Here is a 13,889-nt window from a genome sequence, read left to right as displayed (position 1 = left end):
TGGTTCCCAACCCTGTTCTGGAGGACCACCAGGCCAGTCGAGTTTTGGGGATAGCCCTAATGAATATGCATGGGGCAGATTTGCATGCCTGTCACCTCCATTATATGCAAATCTCTCTCATGCATATTCATTAGAGCTGTCCCGAAAACCCAACTGGCCTGCTGGTCCTCCACGACAGGGTTGGAAACCACTGATTTAGAGCATTTTGGTGGAGCGGTTTATATCTAGCGTTAGGTTTCCTCCACTCCTTAATATTGATTTTTCATACTGTAGTTTGGTTTCTAACAAGTTTCAAATTTATTTGATGTGCCACCTAATTAATGCATTGTTTTAAGTGGTTTACATGTGTACATGCGCTAATACTTAGACATGTAAATCACCAGTAGGGCTTCTACAATAAGGGCTAGGATGTAGAATCAGGTCAAAGTTCTGTCAATTCCAGTATCCTGTCTATAACCGTGGCAAATCCAGGTCACTAGGAAATGCCCAGTTAATCCCAAAGAATACATTCATGCATTGCAGCTCACTTCCAGAGATGAGCAAATAGCTTTTGCATGTCTACCTGACTAGGAATTGCTGACTTTTCCTCTCGGAACCAGTCCAAACCACTTTTGAATTCAACTGTGTTAAATGCTAATCCCAAATCCTCTGACAACAAATTGCATCGCTTGATTGTTAGAAATTCAGAGTATCAAGTTTCTTTGAATTTATGGAACCTTGGCACTTTTATCTCTGTCCCGTCATCCTTGAGCCAAATCTTAGACTCAAAGCATAGCTGGATGTCCCTTAATATTTGGTACATTCTACTGAGATATTTTTTCTGCATTTTGTGTATGTTTATCGGCTAAATTAGTCTCTTTGTTCTTGTTCATAGATCTATGCCTCGTACAAACAGTAAAATGTCTGTTTCAACTACATTGAAGTGTTCTTTGTTTTCTGTTGACTCCATTTTGTTAATTGGTTATGAAGTTAAAATGCTTCATCTTTATTACACCATAGTGATATTTTTTTTTTATTATAATAAATTTATAAATCACCTAATGTTATAAAAGCTCAATGTGTTTCATTTACTTTGTTCCTTTTTATCTATATCAAGAGCTATACTCACAGTCTCTCTTTTCTGCAATAATTTAGTTTCTTTTAATATTTAAGCTCCATTATTTATGGACAGTAGTGCTTAAACTTTTTTTGCATAATGCAGAAGATCATGATGACGCACATCTAAACACCAGAGGGATGCGTACAATGCGGGAACTTTTTTCCTTACTGGAGTTGCCATGGCAGAGATCAAACAAGCATTTTTAATATTTTTGTCCATAATTTTTTTTTTTATTTTGGTGGTTGAAGTGTTTTGAATTGAGCTGGTCATTAAAGTACTTCCTTTCAAGCAAGGTATAGTTAATGCGGTGGATAATCTTGTCTTGCTTTTGGCTGATTTTATCAATAATAATAAAACCCTAAGTGCGCATGTGCACTCATACCTGCGTGATCCCTGCCTCTGTGATCTGTAGCTCCGTGGCGGAGAAATGTTAAAGCGTGCGGTGTGTGCGCGTTCAGCACGTGCGCACGTTGAAGCATGCGCACATGACGGTTTCCTATATCCTGCGGCGGTTACTGTGCGCCGGTTGCCCTTTCCACTGTATACAACACAGTGTGATTAAAAAAAAAATAAAAAGGTAGGTGGGAGAATGGGCACGATAAACAGACAGGCTGTGGGCAGGGACATTGACAGACAGACAGAAATAGAGACACACACTGAAAGACAGGTAGGTGGGAGTGAAAGACACACACAGAAGGACAGGGGGCCAGGGAGAGAGATAGAAAGGAAAAAAAAAAACCCCAGACAAGGAGAGAGAGACACACAGAAAAAAAGACAGACAGACAGCGGCCAAGGAGACAGACAGCAAAAAAAGACAGACAGACATATAGTGGCCAAGGAGAGAGACCAAAATAAAGAAAGACAGTGTCCACTGAGAGAGAGAGAGAAATAAAGAAAGGCAGACAGCGGCCAAGAAGACAGACAGCAAAAAAAGACAGACAGACATACAGTGGCCAAGGAGAGAGAGACAGAAAAAAAGACAGACAGACAGATAGCGGCCAAGGAGAGAGACTGAAATAAAGAAAGACAGACAGACAGCAGCCAAGGAGAGAGAAAGCCAGAAAGAAAGAAAGACAGACAGACAGACAGACACATCTATTCTAGCACCCGTTAATGTAACGGGCTTAAATACTAGTGTTATATATTCAGTATGATGCCACGTATTTTCTCAGCTACCATTCAATGATACTCAGTGACAAATATGCTGAATTCTTTGTTCAGATGGTGGTATTATTTTCATGATGGCTTAGTTGTTAGTGTCCTGTCTCTTCGCAAGAAGGTCACATGTGTAACTTTATCTGTTATGACTGGGCACATCTACTGTGACAGTGGACTGCAGGCAGTTGTCAAACTATTCAGTATGGCATGTGTTTGCACTAATGCATTTCCCAAAGGAGGACTAACCTTGTATACTGTCCTCTATTTTCTCCTCAACTCTGATGTCATCTTAACACCATCCAGCTCTCCTTTCAATTTCCCCTCTCTTTCTTCCTTACCTGCATTTTATCCCTTGCGGCTTCCAACCCTTTATATTCTTCATGTTTTTCTCCCTCTGTCATGTCAGCAGCTGCATGGCACTGTCTTTCTCTCTTCCTCTTTCTGCAGCATGATTTTATGTCCTAAATTCAAAGTATGCACCAGGGCCGCAGGAGAAGAAAGACAATCAGAGACAGTGCAGCACTTTTACTGTGGGTCCACTACCACTACTATTATTTCTATAGTGCTACCAGATGTACGCAGCGCTGTACAGAGTCACAAAGAAGAAAACAATCCCTGCTCCAAAGAGCTTACAATCTAAACAGACAAACAGGATGTCATGGATACAGTTAGGGCAGTGGTAGGCCCAAATCAGCAGTACAACGATTAAGATTTTTTTTTGAGAGTCATACCCCGTGCCTGCTTGCACTACGACTGCTACGTCAACCTGACTGACACCCCACTCACCCGCATGTAGTCAAAATCGATTTGTGGCAGAGCCTAGAGAATGACACGAGGAAAAAATTTGTCTCAGTCCCCGTGAGCTCGGTCCCCATCCCCGCAAACGACCTGATCCCATCCACACAAGCCTCAAATAATTTTATACTGGACTTATTATATTAAAGTATAAAAAGAAACAATATTCTGTACAATTGTCAATTTATAAATCAGCATCTTCTCCCCACTCTCTCTTCCCCATTTCCCTTCAGCGTCCTCAGCCCACTCTCTCTCCACTTCCCTTCAGCGCATGCACATAAAAACAAGCAATCAATTTTAGATCATTTCTATTCTATTCTATTCATTCATAGAAATTAAAGTCTAAATAATGCCAGTCACATAACAAAACATGAATTTACAAAAATAATTTGCTGCACAGTCAAGCCTGCAAGGATTACTAGATGTCTTTCAGCAGCTCCCCTCCCTCCCTCCCCCTTACCTTCGTGGCCAAGTCAAAATGATCTACCAACAATAAAATTTTAAAAAACACAAAGCACACTGTACGCAGAGAAAATGTTAATTATCATTTATATTCCGCAGGTTTTCAAAGAGGTCAAGGCAGATGACTTTATGCAATGTCACTTCAGTAACAACTATACAAAAATAGACAAATATACCCCCTCCCTTTTTACTAAACTGTGATAACGGTTTTTAGCGCAGGGAGCTTTGTTGAATGCCCTGCGCTGCTCTCGATGCTCATAGGCTCCCTGCGCTAAAAAACGTTATTGCGGTTTAGTAAAAGGAGGCCATAGTGCAAAATATAGACAGCAGATATAAATTCTCAAAACGAACACATTTTGTTCACTAAATTGAAAATAAAATCATTTTTCCTACCTTTGTTTGGTAATTTCATGAGTCTCTGGTTGCATTTCTTCTTCTCACTGTGCATCCAATATTTCTTCCCTTCTTTCAGCCTCCTGTATGCTCGGGTACAAAATTAGATTGTAAGCCCTCCAGGGAAAGGAAAATACCTAAATGTACCTCACTCTAGCTACTACATGAGGAATTTAAAGGTATTGGGAGGGAAGGAAGGAGAGGAGACAGGGTAAAGAGCACAGGGCAGGGAGGGAGGGGGGATAGGGTAAAGAGCCTGGAAAGAAAGGGGGACAGGGTACAGAGATGGACAGGGAGTGAGGGGGAAAGGCCTGGCACGGAGGGAGAGGGGACAGGATGCAGATCTTGGTAGGGAGGGAGGGGGTTTGGGTGCAGAGCCTGACAGGGAGGGAGGGGAACAGGGTACAGAGCCTGGCAGGGCTGGAAGGGAGGGGGAACGGTGCAAGACAGGGCAGGACACTTGAATATTAACCCCCCTGGTTTATATTAAGTCAGATGGTTAGGCAAACCAGGAGAAAGATCTCCACAATCCAAGTAGAAATGAATAAACCACAGTGGAGATATGCAGTGATGTTGGTGTGCAGTTTATTCATAAATCATAAAAGTCTGTGTGGTGGCTCAACACGTACTTGTTTCGGCCAATATGGCCTGCCTCAGGAGCCTTTCTAAGAATAATCAATTACTTGGGTAAATCACCTCATCCAAATATTCTAAATTTGATTGAAGTCATCATACTGGTCTCCATGCACACAAACAGCTCTGCTGTGGTTTGTTCATTTATATTCAAGTCAACCTTTTCTCCTCCTTTTTTGGGGGTAAAAAAACGTTACCACTGTTTATATTCAGCGTATATAGGGTAATAAAAAATGTACAGTAATAAATTACATGTCTAATGTGCTTAATTATCTAGCCATAAGGCTTTTCGATGTTAGGGATTTTGATTCTGTTATTTGAGACAAGCCCATTCATAATTTTGATATTTAAATCAGTGATCTAATGACAGGATTTTTATGCAGGTATACAAGAGTAAACTTAATTTCATGCATGAAAGTATTACCTTCCCACTGATAGAGACTATCTTTGGTTCCTGTAACTTTATTTATCACTACAGATGATATTTTTTCTTTGTTAATTATAGAAAGAAACCTGAACCCCAAAGCAGCCTGCCTTAAAAGAAGGGAAGAAGAAAAAGTTTCTGCCGTATCGGCAGAGCCACCACCAACACACCCAGGAGCACACCCTGGACTAAACGAATCTACCAACCCTATGGGTCATATGTGAACACCAGCCACGTAGGTTGTTTGTTTTTTTTTTTTACTGTTTTTGTGGTTGAACAAGGTAGGAACGTGGACATTTCACTGTTCATAACAGTTTTTCATCCTCCATGGGAGTGAGCCTCTTTAGAACTACTCATTCTCTAATATCTGTCAGAACCAGTTAGTTAAATAGTCCTTATTTTGTGACATTCAAATTTCATAGAATTTCCAAATAGTAATAAACACTTGTTGGTAATCCCTGACAATATGGCATATGATTTTTGTACCAATTTGAATTCATATGCAATGTTGCCTAAGGTATGTGTATATAGTATGGTACCATAAAGGGCTGCTAACCATCTGTGATAGGATGAAGTTCCTCTCCCAGGACAGCGGAGGGATCCTGAGCAATGGAGCTGAGTGAAGAGCTAATTTGCATAAGAGCTGCTAGTGCTGTTGTGAGCTGTCCAATCACCCTGAGTGGATTGTGGTGCTGAAAAGAACAGCTCGTAGCACAGAGAGCTCTGAAGGCAAGAAGCTCCTTTGGGAGCTGGGTGTCCCTCGGGAGGAGGAATGCTGACCTCTGGCCTAACTCCTGGTAAGTCCTGAAGGCCACTAACTGGTGCTGACAGGGGGCCCGGTGCAGCGGAGTAGAGTGGCTACTGACCAGTCCTGAAAGGGGGGAGTGTTGCAGCAGTAGAAAACCCAATGGTGGAAGGGTCCGCAGGGACCTATACACTGGCAAGAAAGAGCTAGAAGAAGCCAGATGGCCCAGTAGAGCTTGGAGTCGGGGAAGGGCCTCAGACTTGATGACTGGCGGCGGGACTGCTGAAGATTAATCTAGATGGTGGAGACCCAAGAGGCCAGGGAGGGAGGGACTGACAGTGACCCCATAGATAGCGGAAAGAGCTGGCAGAATCCAAAGCTGAGGAAGTCAGGCGGCTGTTCGGTAGTGGGACCTGCAGGACCATTTGGCGACCAATGGAGAGACTGGTGATGGCACCGAGAGCCATCAAAGAAGACCCCAGGTGAAGCAGCTTGAGAGACTCTGGGAGCACTGGTCAAGATCTAAGGATCTAGCAGAGGGACTGGCTGGGACGGTGTTAACCAGCGGAGTGACTGGTAATGGCACCGGAAGCTGCCGAAGATCCGGAAGGCCAATACAGGGCCAGAGGTAGGAGAAACTTGGAGGGGATAGAGTTCAGGGAGGACCCGGGAAGAATGAGGAGTCCAGGAAGGACCTCAAGGAATGACCAGGAGGGTTAGGAAGGTCCCTGGTCATAGATTTTAAGGGAATGAATGAACATTGGGTATTTAATCTGGTTGTGTGTTGTTTTTACAGAGAACTAAGGTGCCTGGGGGTGTGGATATGTGACAGGTATAACCGGCCTGGTCACACGATGACACCATCTTATCAAAAAATGCTTTGGTGGGGAAATTGATATGCTCCCAGAAAAATTCTTTATTTATAGAAGTTAAAGCACTGCTGTGGACTCTGGCTATCAATGTCTTTTGTTTGTCTTGCAATACCATTCTAGTTCAGTGGGTTATATTAACCTACCAGCAGAAGGAGGCAGAGAACCTGACTTTGCTATGTCTACACCAGTGGTGCTGCCTGGAACTTGCCAGTATTTCTCTGCCTCTAACAGATAACATAAGAACATAAGCAGTGCCTCTGCTGGGTCAGACCAGAGGTCCATCATGCCCAGCAGTCCGCTCACACGCAGCCCATCAGGTCCAGGACCTGTATAGTAATACTCTATAACTGTCTTTAGGTTCTGACTCCATGGGGTGCAGCCTGTGGCCAAGTCCTTGGCTAGTTGAGACTCTCTGGTATTACCCTGATTAAGCAGAAGGAGGAGCCTTGGCCCCAAGACTTGGCCTACTGCCAGTGAAAATGATTCCTTTTTTGGTAGTATTCCACATCCTCCCCTCTCCAGTAGTATCTGGCTTTATCTGAGGTTCTGGACTAGGGATGCCTCTATGGTGAAACTGAATATTAAAGTTAAAAAAAAAAAGCAGAAGAAAATCATAGGGATTAGAGGTGGCAGGACCAGGCAATCTCCATCAGTGATATGGTAGGAGGGGGGGGGGGGTGGAGATTTGAGTATCTCAGCTCAGGCTATGCTAGAGTTGGAGAAGAGGATGCCTAACTGACATCACTGTGAGGATTGTGGGAGCCCATGCATCAACAGCATAGCCAGCTTCTTATGCCTCGTTTATAATGGGGAGACACTTTTGGCTTGAGGGATAGCAAATGCAGGGTTCTTGACTTCTGCTTGGCAGCATGTCAGGGGGCATATGCATGTGATAGCTGCAGCCACCAGAGATCTGCCAATGGGAACAGTGGCCATATCGGATAAGGTCTGCATTCATTCCTGTGTGGCAAAAACAGGTATAGTCTGAACATACGGCAAGTTGGAGGAGGCCTCTGGCCCATCCCTTCAGTGAGAGAGCTCCACAGAGAACAAGCTGCAGGATTGCCCTGCAGATTTGGAACCCTAGTTTATGCAGACCTTAACCTGTTACCTGTACAAGGCCCAGTCAGGACTGCAAGTGCTGCCTTAAGGAGGGGCAGGTTTGAGACCTGCTTGGGGACTCTCTGTGTCTGCCCATTTTTTAGGATCCTAGATTAAAAAAAAAAAAACCCACAAAAAACCCTTCTAATTTTTATTAATGAATAGTGCCAATTACAAGCATGTGGTTCACGGGCATACGACATACATCCTTACAGCAAAGAATAACAAAAGGTACCACAGCATACCCCAAAACCGCATACAGCCACTATGCCCCCCAATCAACCCTCCTTCCCCCTCCCTCCAAAACAGGATCAAACAAGCAATACTCAGAGAATCTGTACTTTGCCCATACCAAAAAATGAAAATAGGATCCGAGATTTAAGAGCTGCAACCAAGTTAATTTTCTGAGGGCTGACTTAGATTACAAGTTTAGGGCCAGATTCTCCAAATGATAGCTATATCAACATCCGCTTACAAAAGCTATGCTAATCTTGTGTCAATCACACAAAAGCGCTGTTTGCAGTTACCTGAAAAATAGGTGCTGGAAATGTTGGCCTCCGGCGCCTTTCACAAGAATTGCGTCCACAGAAGGCCCCAGCTGGTGTTAACCACGCCTACAGCGAACGTAGTTGCCACAAGGCACTTCCTTAGTTGGGACAACGGCACCGTTTTTGGAGGCTCCTATGGGCGCCTTCATTTTTTTGACTGTTTTCTTATTGGCACAATTACCAATTAAACCAATTCAGTTAGGCCTACCACCACCTAATTTACCACCACCACCACCTAATTTACTGTGTTGTTTAGAGAATTTGGGCTTTAGTGCCTACATCCTTTGAAATTTGACTCAGTATTATCAATATATGATATAAGCAGATTACATTATAGTTGGTTATCAGCTAAGGATTTATGCTGAGTCTTCACATGCAATGAAAAGAATTTCCATAACTCTGGGAGGAGAATTATATTTATAGATTAGGAAATGCAGATTAAGGGGGTAGAGTTATCAACATGGGCTGCTATTAAGACATGCTACTTTACTGTAAACAGCCAAAAATAAACGTCAGAAAATGTACAAAGTGCAGGAATTTATTCAATTAAAAGTCATTAAAAACATAGAAATGAGCAACAATATAAGTAATAAAAAAAATATGATGATGATGATAATAATTATATCCAAAGGCTGGCTCTTGTTGTAGAGCGTACTAGACCCAACATGGTCCGTGTTTCGAAAAACACTTCCTCCTCAGGGGGTCCAGGATATATTTTCAAGAACCAATAGGGTGGAAATAATTGCTCAATCATGCAAAAGAATCAGGCGAGAAGCTCTCCTGACTGTAAACTGCACTGAGTGCCAAGTACTTTGCTGTAAACCCCAGTAATTAGTAATATGTCTCATTGCACAAAATGGGACTTTGTGGTAAAATAATGCATCTTAACAGTAGTCTGCACTGATAAATACACCCTAAGGTACATATACCTAGCTATCATCTGAGTTCTAATGTTACATCAGTGTATAGGAGACATCTCCCCACGTTTGTGATCAGTCAGGATAAATCTTTAGCCACAGGAAGTCATTATGCAATCTAGAGCTACAAAAAGACAAGGATAAAGCAAATATTTATATTGTATTTTTCGCTCCAAAGTCACACCTGACCATAAGACGCACCTTAGATTTAGAGGAGGAAACAAGAAAAAAAAACATTCTGAACCAAATTCTTCCTGCCAGGCTCTGCACCCTGTCCCCCTCTGGTGGTCTAGTGGTAGGCCTGAACAGGGCAGGCAGGGACAGGGCACAGAGAAGGCCTAGTAGCCCAGTGACAGGCAGGCCGGTCTAATGGCAGGCAAGCAGGCAGGCAGAGCCCCCCATCCCAAACTCCCCCATACCTTATTTAACTTCCTCCGGTGGTCCTGTCCTTCCCTCCAGCTGACTCCTGCATTGGAGGTTGAGAGCCTCGCGACAGCAACCAAGCTGGCAATTATCCTGCACGGGCTGAGTACGGTACTTCCTTCTTTAAATGCCTTATGCGTGCAGAGCAAATTGGACATCATTTTGCTGCCTCTGAGGATCCTTTTAGTAAAAGCACAGTTCTTTGGAGTGTGTGGTAGGCAGTCTGCTAGATGCATTTGGATTACTGGACGCTGTTAGGGTGGGGAAGAGAGAACAAACCCTTTTGAGGCAGTTACAAAGTGTAAAAAAGAGCAGGATTCATCTTTGTGCAGCTGAGGGTTTCCAGGGCTTGATGCATGCATCTGTTGGAGGGCTTTTCACGAAAATAGCTAATGCTAGTTAAGCGTCTTATCACACAGCGAGGGAGAGAGAGGAAGGGCATCACGATGCTTTCTTACGTAGCTGGTGTTCTCGGGAGGAGCTGACAAAAAGATCAGGAATTGTGCAAAGTAACAGGCTAAAAGCAGGAGCAGGCAGAGTTGGTGCTTCCGACCATCCAAAAGCGGCACCTATTCCCTCCAGCTGACTCCTGTCAGAGTGGCGCAAAAGGTAGGCACGCGCTTTTTGTGTCCCTGCCTTGTCTTGCGCTGCTCCGTGAATGGCTGAGCAGTGCGGGACAAGGCAGGCCCGGGAAAAGCGCACGCTTGCCTATTGTGCCGCTCTGACAGGAGTCAGCTAGAGGGAAGGGCAGGACCGCTGGAGAAACTTAATAAGGTAACGGGTTTTGGTAACGGGTTTGGGGGGGGGGGGAAGTGCATCTTATAGAGCGAAAAGTACAGTAATTGGTTAGCCCTGTGCACCCAACATCATGAAACACTATTTCCCCCTCCCCCCCTTTTTTTTTTTTTTTTTACAAAGCCACGTTAGGCTTTTTTTTTTTTTTTTATCACCGGCCGTGGCAGTATGAGCTCCAATGCCAATAGGAATTCTATGAATGTCAGAGCTCATACCGCCACAGCCGGCGATAAAAAAAAGCATAACGCTGCTTTGTAAAAGGAGCTCTACGTTGGCTAAATCTACTTTTCATACATTCTTTTTTTTTAAATTGTTTTTGTGCACGAGTAAAAGGTATTTATTCTTTTTATGCTAAATCCATGTTATAAAATAATACTTTAATATAATGACAAAATGGCAGCTGTAGACCCTGTCTTTGAATCCATTACATATGCTTGCCGATAGTTTTCTTTTTCGTACCTAATGTTGTCTTCCCTCTCAAATCTTCATTCTAGAATTCCAGAGCTATCAATAGACCTTTTTTCACAAGGACATAGACAACTAAAATTCTATGAAGACACAAATCTGACAGGATAAAACACTTGAAGCAAGAAATCCAAATGCAATCTTACGATCAAAGTAACTGGTCAACATCTGCACCGAAAGTGAAGAGCTGAAAGTCTTCGCCTAGAATTTCAGCCCATGGAATACTCTGAACATATCATTCTGTTGCAAGCCGTGCTTCGCTTCTGCACAATCAAACTCTCGTGCGGTCTCCACACATTGTGGAAGTTGCCTTGTGCCTAAACTGAATTGACAAATGCATTGTATCTACAAATTTTATTTATTGTTATGGAACTGTTATAAATGTCTACATTATAAAGGGAAAATGTTATTGTTTTGATAACTGATAACGTTTCAACTGATGCCAGCATTTGTTAGAGCTGTTCACACATGCAGAGAACAAAAGCTGTGGCAACCTTTGACCCTTAGCATTCCCAGCATACCTATTAGTGTCTTAAAGAAAGGGAAGGAAAAGTCTTTGGCTGTCTTTTTCGTTCCTTTTGCCATATAAATAGTGTTTTCCATGCAATAGGAAATATTTCTTGGAATAGCTTCTTATTTTTTTTTAAATGTTATTTTTGGTCTCTGGTAATCTGAACAGTTGTGGTCATATGCAGCGCTCCATGCCTGAAGCCATTAGCACTTGTACAAGAGATCACAGCCTGGAGTGGTACTATGACCGTAGCATTTCTTAGATTGAAAGAAGGTGTATTTCCCCTACCCACCATCTCACTTTCCTCAAACATTGTTTTATTTGTAACTATAAACAAAACATTTTTAGGCTTCTAGGCTTCATAGTAAAGCTTTGTAATGTGTAAATTGGGGAGAGAATCTACTTTGTTAGATTTGCTTTTTTTCCAGGCAGTACATACTACATATAGTACATGTAAAGTGTTAGCTGTAAGTAAGCACAAAATGCGTTACAATACAAAGGAGGTTTCAGGCTGTAATTGTGGTGAGATCTTAGATTCACCTTGGCAGGTAGTGTGAAGATGAACAAACTGCAGCTGTAGGCAGATCACATGGAATAGAAGCGCAATGGTCACCAGCCCTTCCTTGCAGAATGCTTCAGTTTTCCTGTCATCTTTATGGCCTTGTCTTGCAGAAGGGACTTGGTACGTGACATTAATCCAAAAGAAATAAGCTGCCCACTCCCAAGAAGAGGAGGCTTATTTTGGCTTTATTACTGAATGCAAAAGTGATGATCCACCAGAAAAGTGCTGATAAATATCCCTCTATCCCTGATCTCTTGAAACTTCCGTGTCTACTGTCTTCCACTACAATGAACTTGAGAGAAAACTATTCACTGGTGTTGTCTTAGCTAGTGTTCAAACATTGCCCATGATATCAATGGCAAATCAGCTCATAACAGAATGAATGAACCAAGTCATAGTCTAACAACCTGAGTTACTGTCATTTTAAAGAGTTAAAAAAAAAAAAAAATCTCAAAACAGGCTTACGGAAAACTACGAGTTACTATGGTTCCTAACATTTCAGTTACTTGTGAACTTAGTGGTCTTTCTTCTGTTAGACTTTGCAGTTATTGTCAAATAACACCTGACTATATCCGTGGCCTTGTTCTTCATTTCAGTGTTTTATCTGCTTAAAAAACAAAACCGGTTGCTTATGACGTGTGAAAGTGATCACATCCCACTGCCTGGCTTTTTTTTCCATCCAAGCCTGTTTCTAAGCTTGTTGTCTTTATGGCTATATTAGACTTTGCAGTATGCCCAGAAGCTTTCCTTCATAAAAATAGAAAGAAAAAAACATTTGGCTTATTTTTCACTGTAGCTAGTCTTTTATACAATAATCTTGTAAGAAAATTTCTTGAATTCTAAATATTACTCTTTCTAGATTTTTGAAATCAAAAAAAAGTTTTCAGTAAAAAGTTTCTTACTTTATTTTACTATATTAGGTAGTAAAAATGTAGGGTTATTTACCATAACCTGTTCATTAATATCAGAAATTTACAATAGCATTTTAAGAACATAGTAGGGTTATAGCATACCGTGTAGTACCTATGGAGTATTGTAAGAGCTAATTGTCCGAGATGAATTGCTTCTCATCTTGTTCTCCAGTTTCCATTGTTGGTTTATTGCAGATTTGTACCCTGTGTCAAATTTCAAGGTATTGTTGATAAACCTTTTCAACCAGCAGCAAGAAGTTCAAAATTTTTTTCTGTCAGTGTAACAGAAAACACAATATGTATATAACATTTATGTAGCAATAAATGTGCCATTTTTTTTAACACGGTTACTTGGTATTTTTATTCTCTCCTTTAATCACAGAGAGTACATGAGAAAGGAATTAGAACCATGTTGTGGTAACAGTATGAACCGCGTTTCCTCTGGAAATGTGAATCAGGCAGCCTACGTTTCCTGAGCCATTTTCACATCTCCTCACTGTGAAATCTAAAGGAGTGGAAAATGATGTAAACAGTTGAAACTGTGGGCCCAAGGCCTAAAACTGACAAAATCATTCTGTTTGTGTTAAAGTGGGGTCATTCCATGTCAAGTGGTCCAGAACTCCCCACTCGACCATCTCAGAAATTTTTTCAGGAACCTCTAATGAAGATATTCAAAATTTGAGGGCATGATTTCAACCAGGTCCCTTTATTTGGGCCACTTTTCTGTATCCGCGGAAGATGTCTGGTGTGGACCCTCCTTGATATTGGACCAGTTGACTTGATTAGTCCCACAATTTAGATTTGACGCCTCACCTTTCCAAGCTCAAGGAGAGGCACGGTATTAGGTAAATCTGCTTGATCATTGTAACTCTGACCGCTTGATCCTATCATTCCCAACTCTAAAAGACATAAAATGCAAGACGCTTCATAGCAAATCATTTAACCTACCAAAATGCAAAAGTGTGGAACTCACTTCCCATCGAAATTCGTACAACCGCTGTATATGCACTGTTTAAAAACATGGCTTTTCAAGAAGTCCCAGTTAGGGGCTTAATGAGACTCAGACGTTATAATA

At 42.0% G+C, this 13,889-nt stretch overlaps 1 protein-coding gene across 13 annotated transcripts in view; it reads left to right on the top strand.

Annotated features, from left to right (window-relative positions):
* Positions 1 to 13,161, top strand: part of TCF12 (transcription factor 12) — an 807,409-nt gene extending 794,248 nt beyond the window's left edge. For all 13 annotated transcript variants that reach the window (XM_033920038.1, XM_033920035.1, XM_033920040.1 and 10 more), the window contains 2 exons: positions 5,046 to 5,199; positions 10,860 to 13,161. In XM_033920038.1, coding sequence (XP_033775929.1) covers positions 5,046 to 5,188 — 143 coding nt within the window. In that variant the 3' untranslated portion in view covers positions 5,189 to 5,199; positions 10,860 to 13,161. The remainder of the gene's footprint in view (positions 1 to 5,045; positions 5,200 to 10,859) is intronic.
* The last annotated feature ends 728 nt before the right edge of the window (positions 13,162 to 13,889 follow it).

Source organism: Geotrypetes seraphini, chromosome 14 (assembly GCF_902459505.1).
Source record: "Geotrypetes seraphini chromosome 14, aGeoSer1.1, whole genome shotgun sequence".
Taxonomy (NCBI): domain Eukaryota; kingdom Metazoa; phylum Chordata; class Amphibia; order Gymnophiona; family Dermophiidae; genus Geotrypetes; species Geotrypetes seraphini.
The sequence above is the reverse complement of the archived record's forward strand: the minus strand, read 5'-3'. Positions and strand labels throughout refer to the sequence as shown.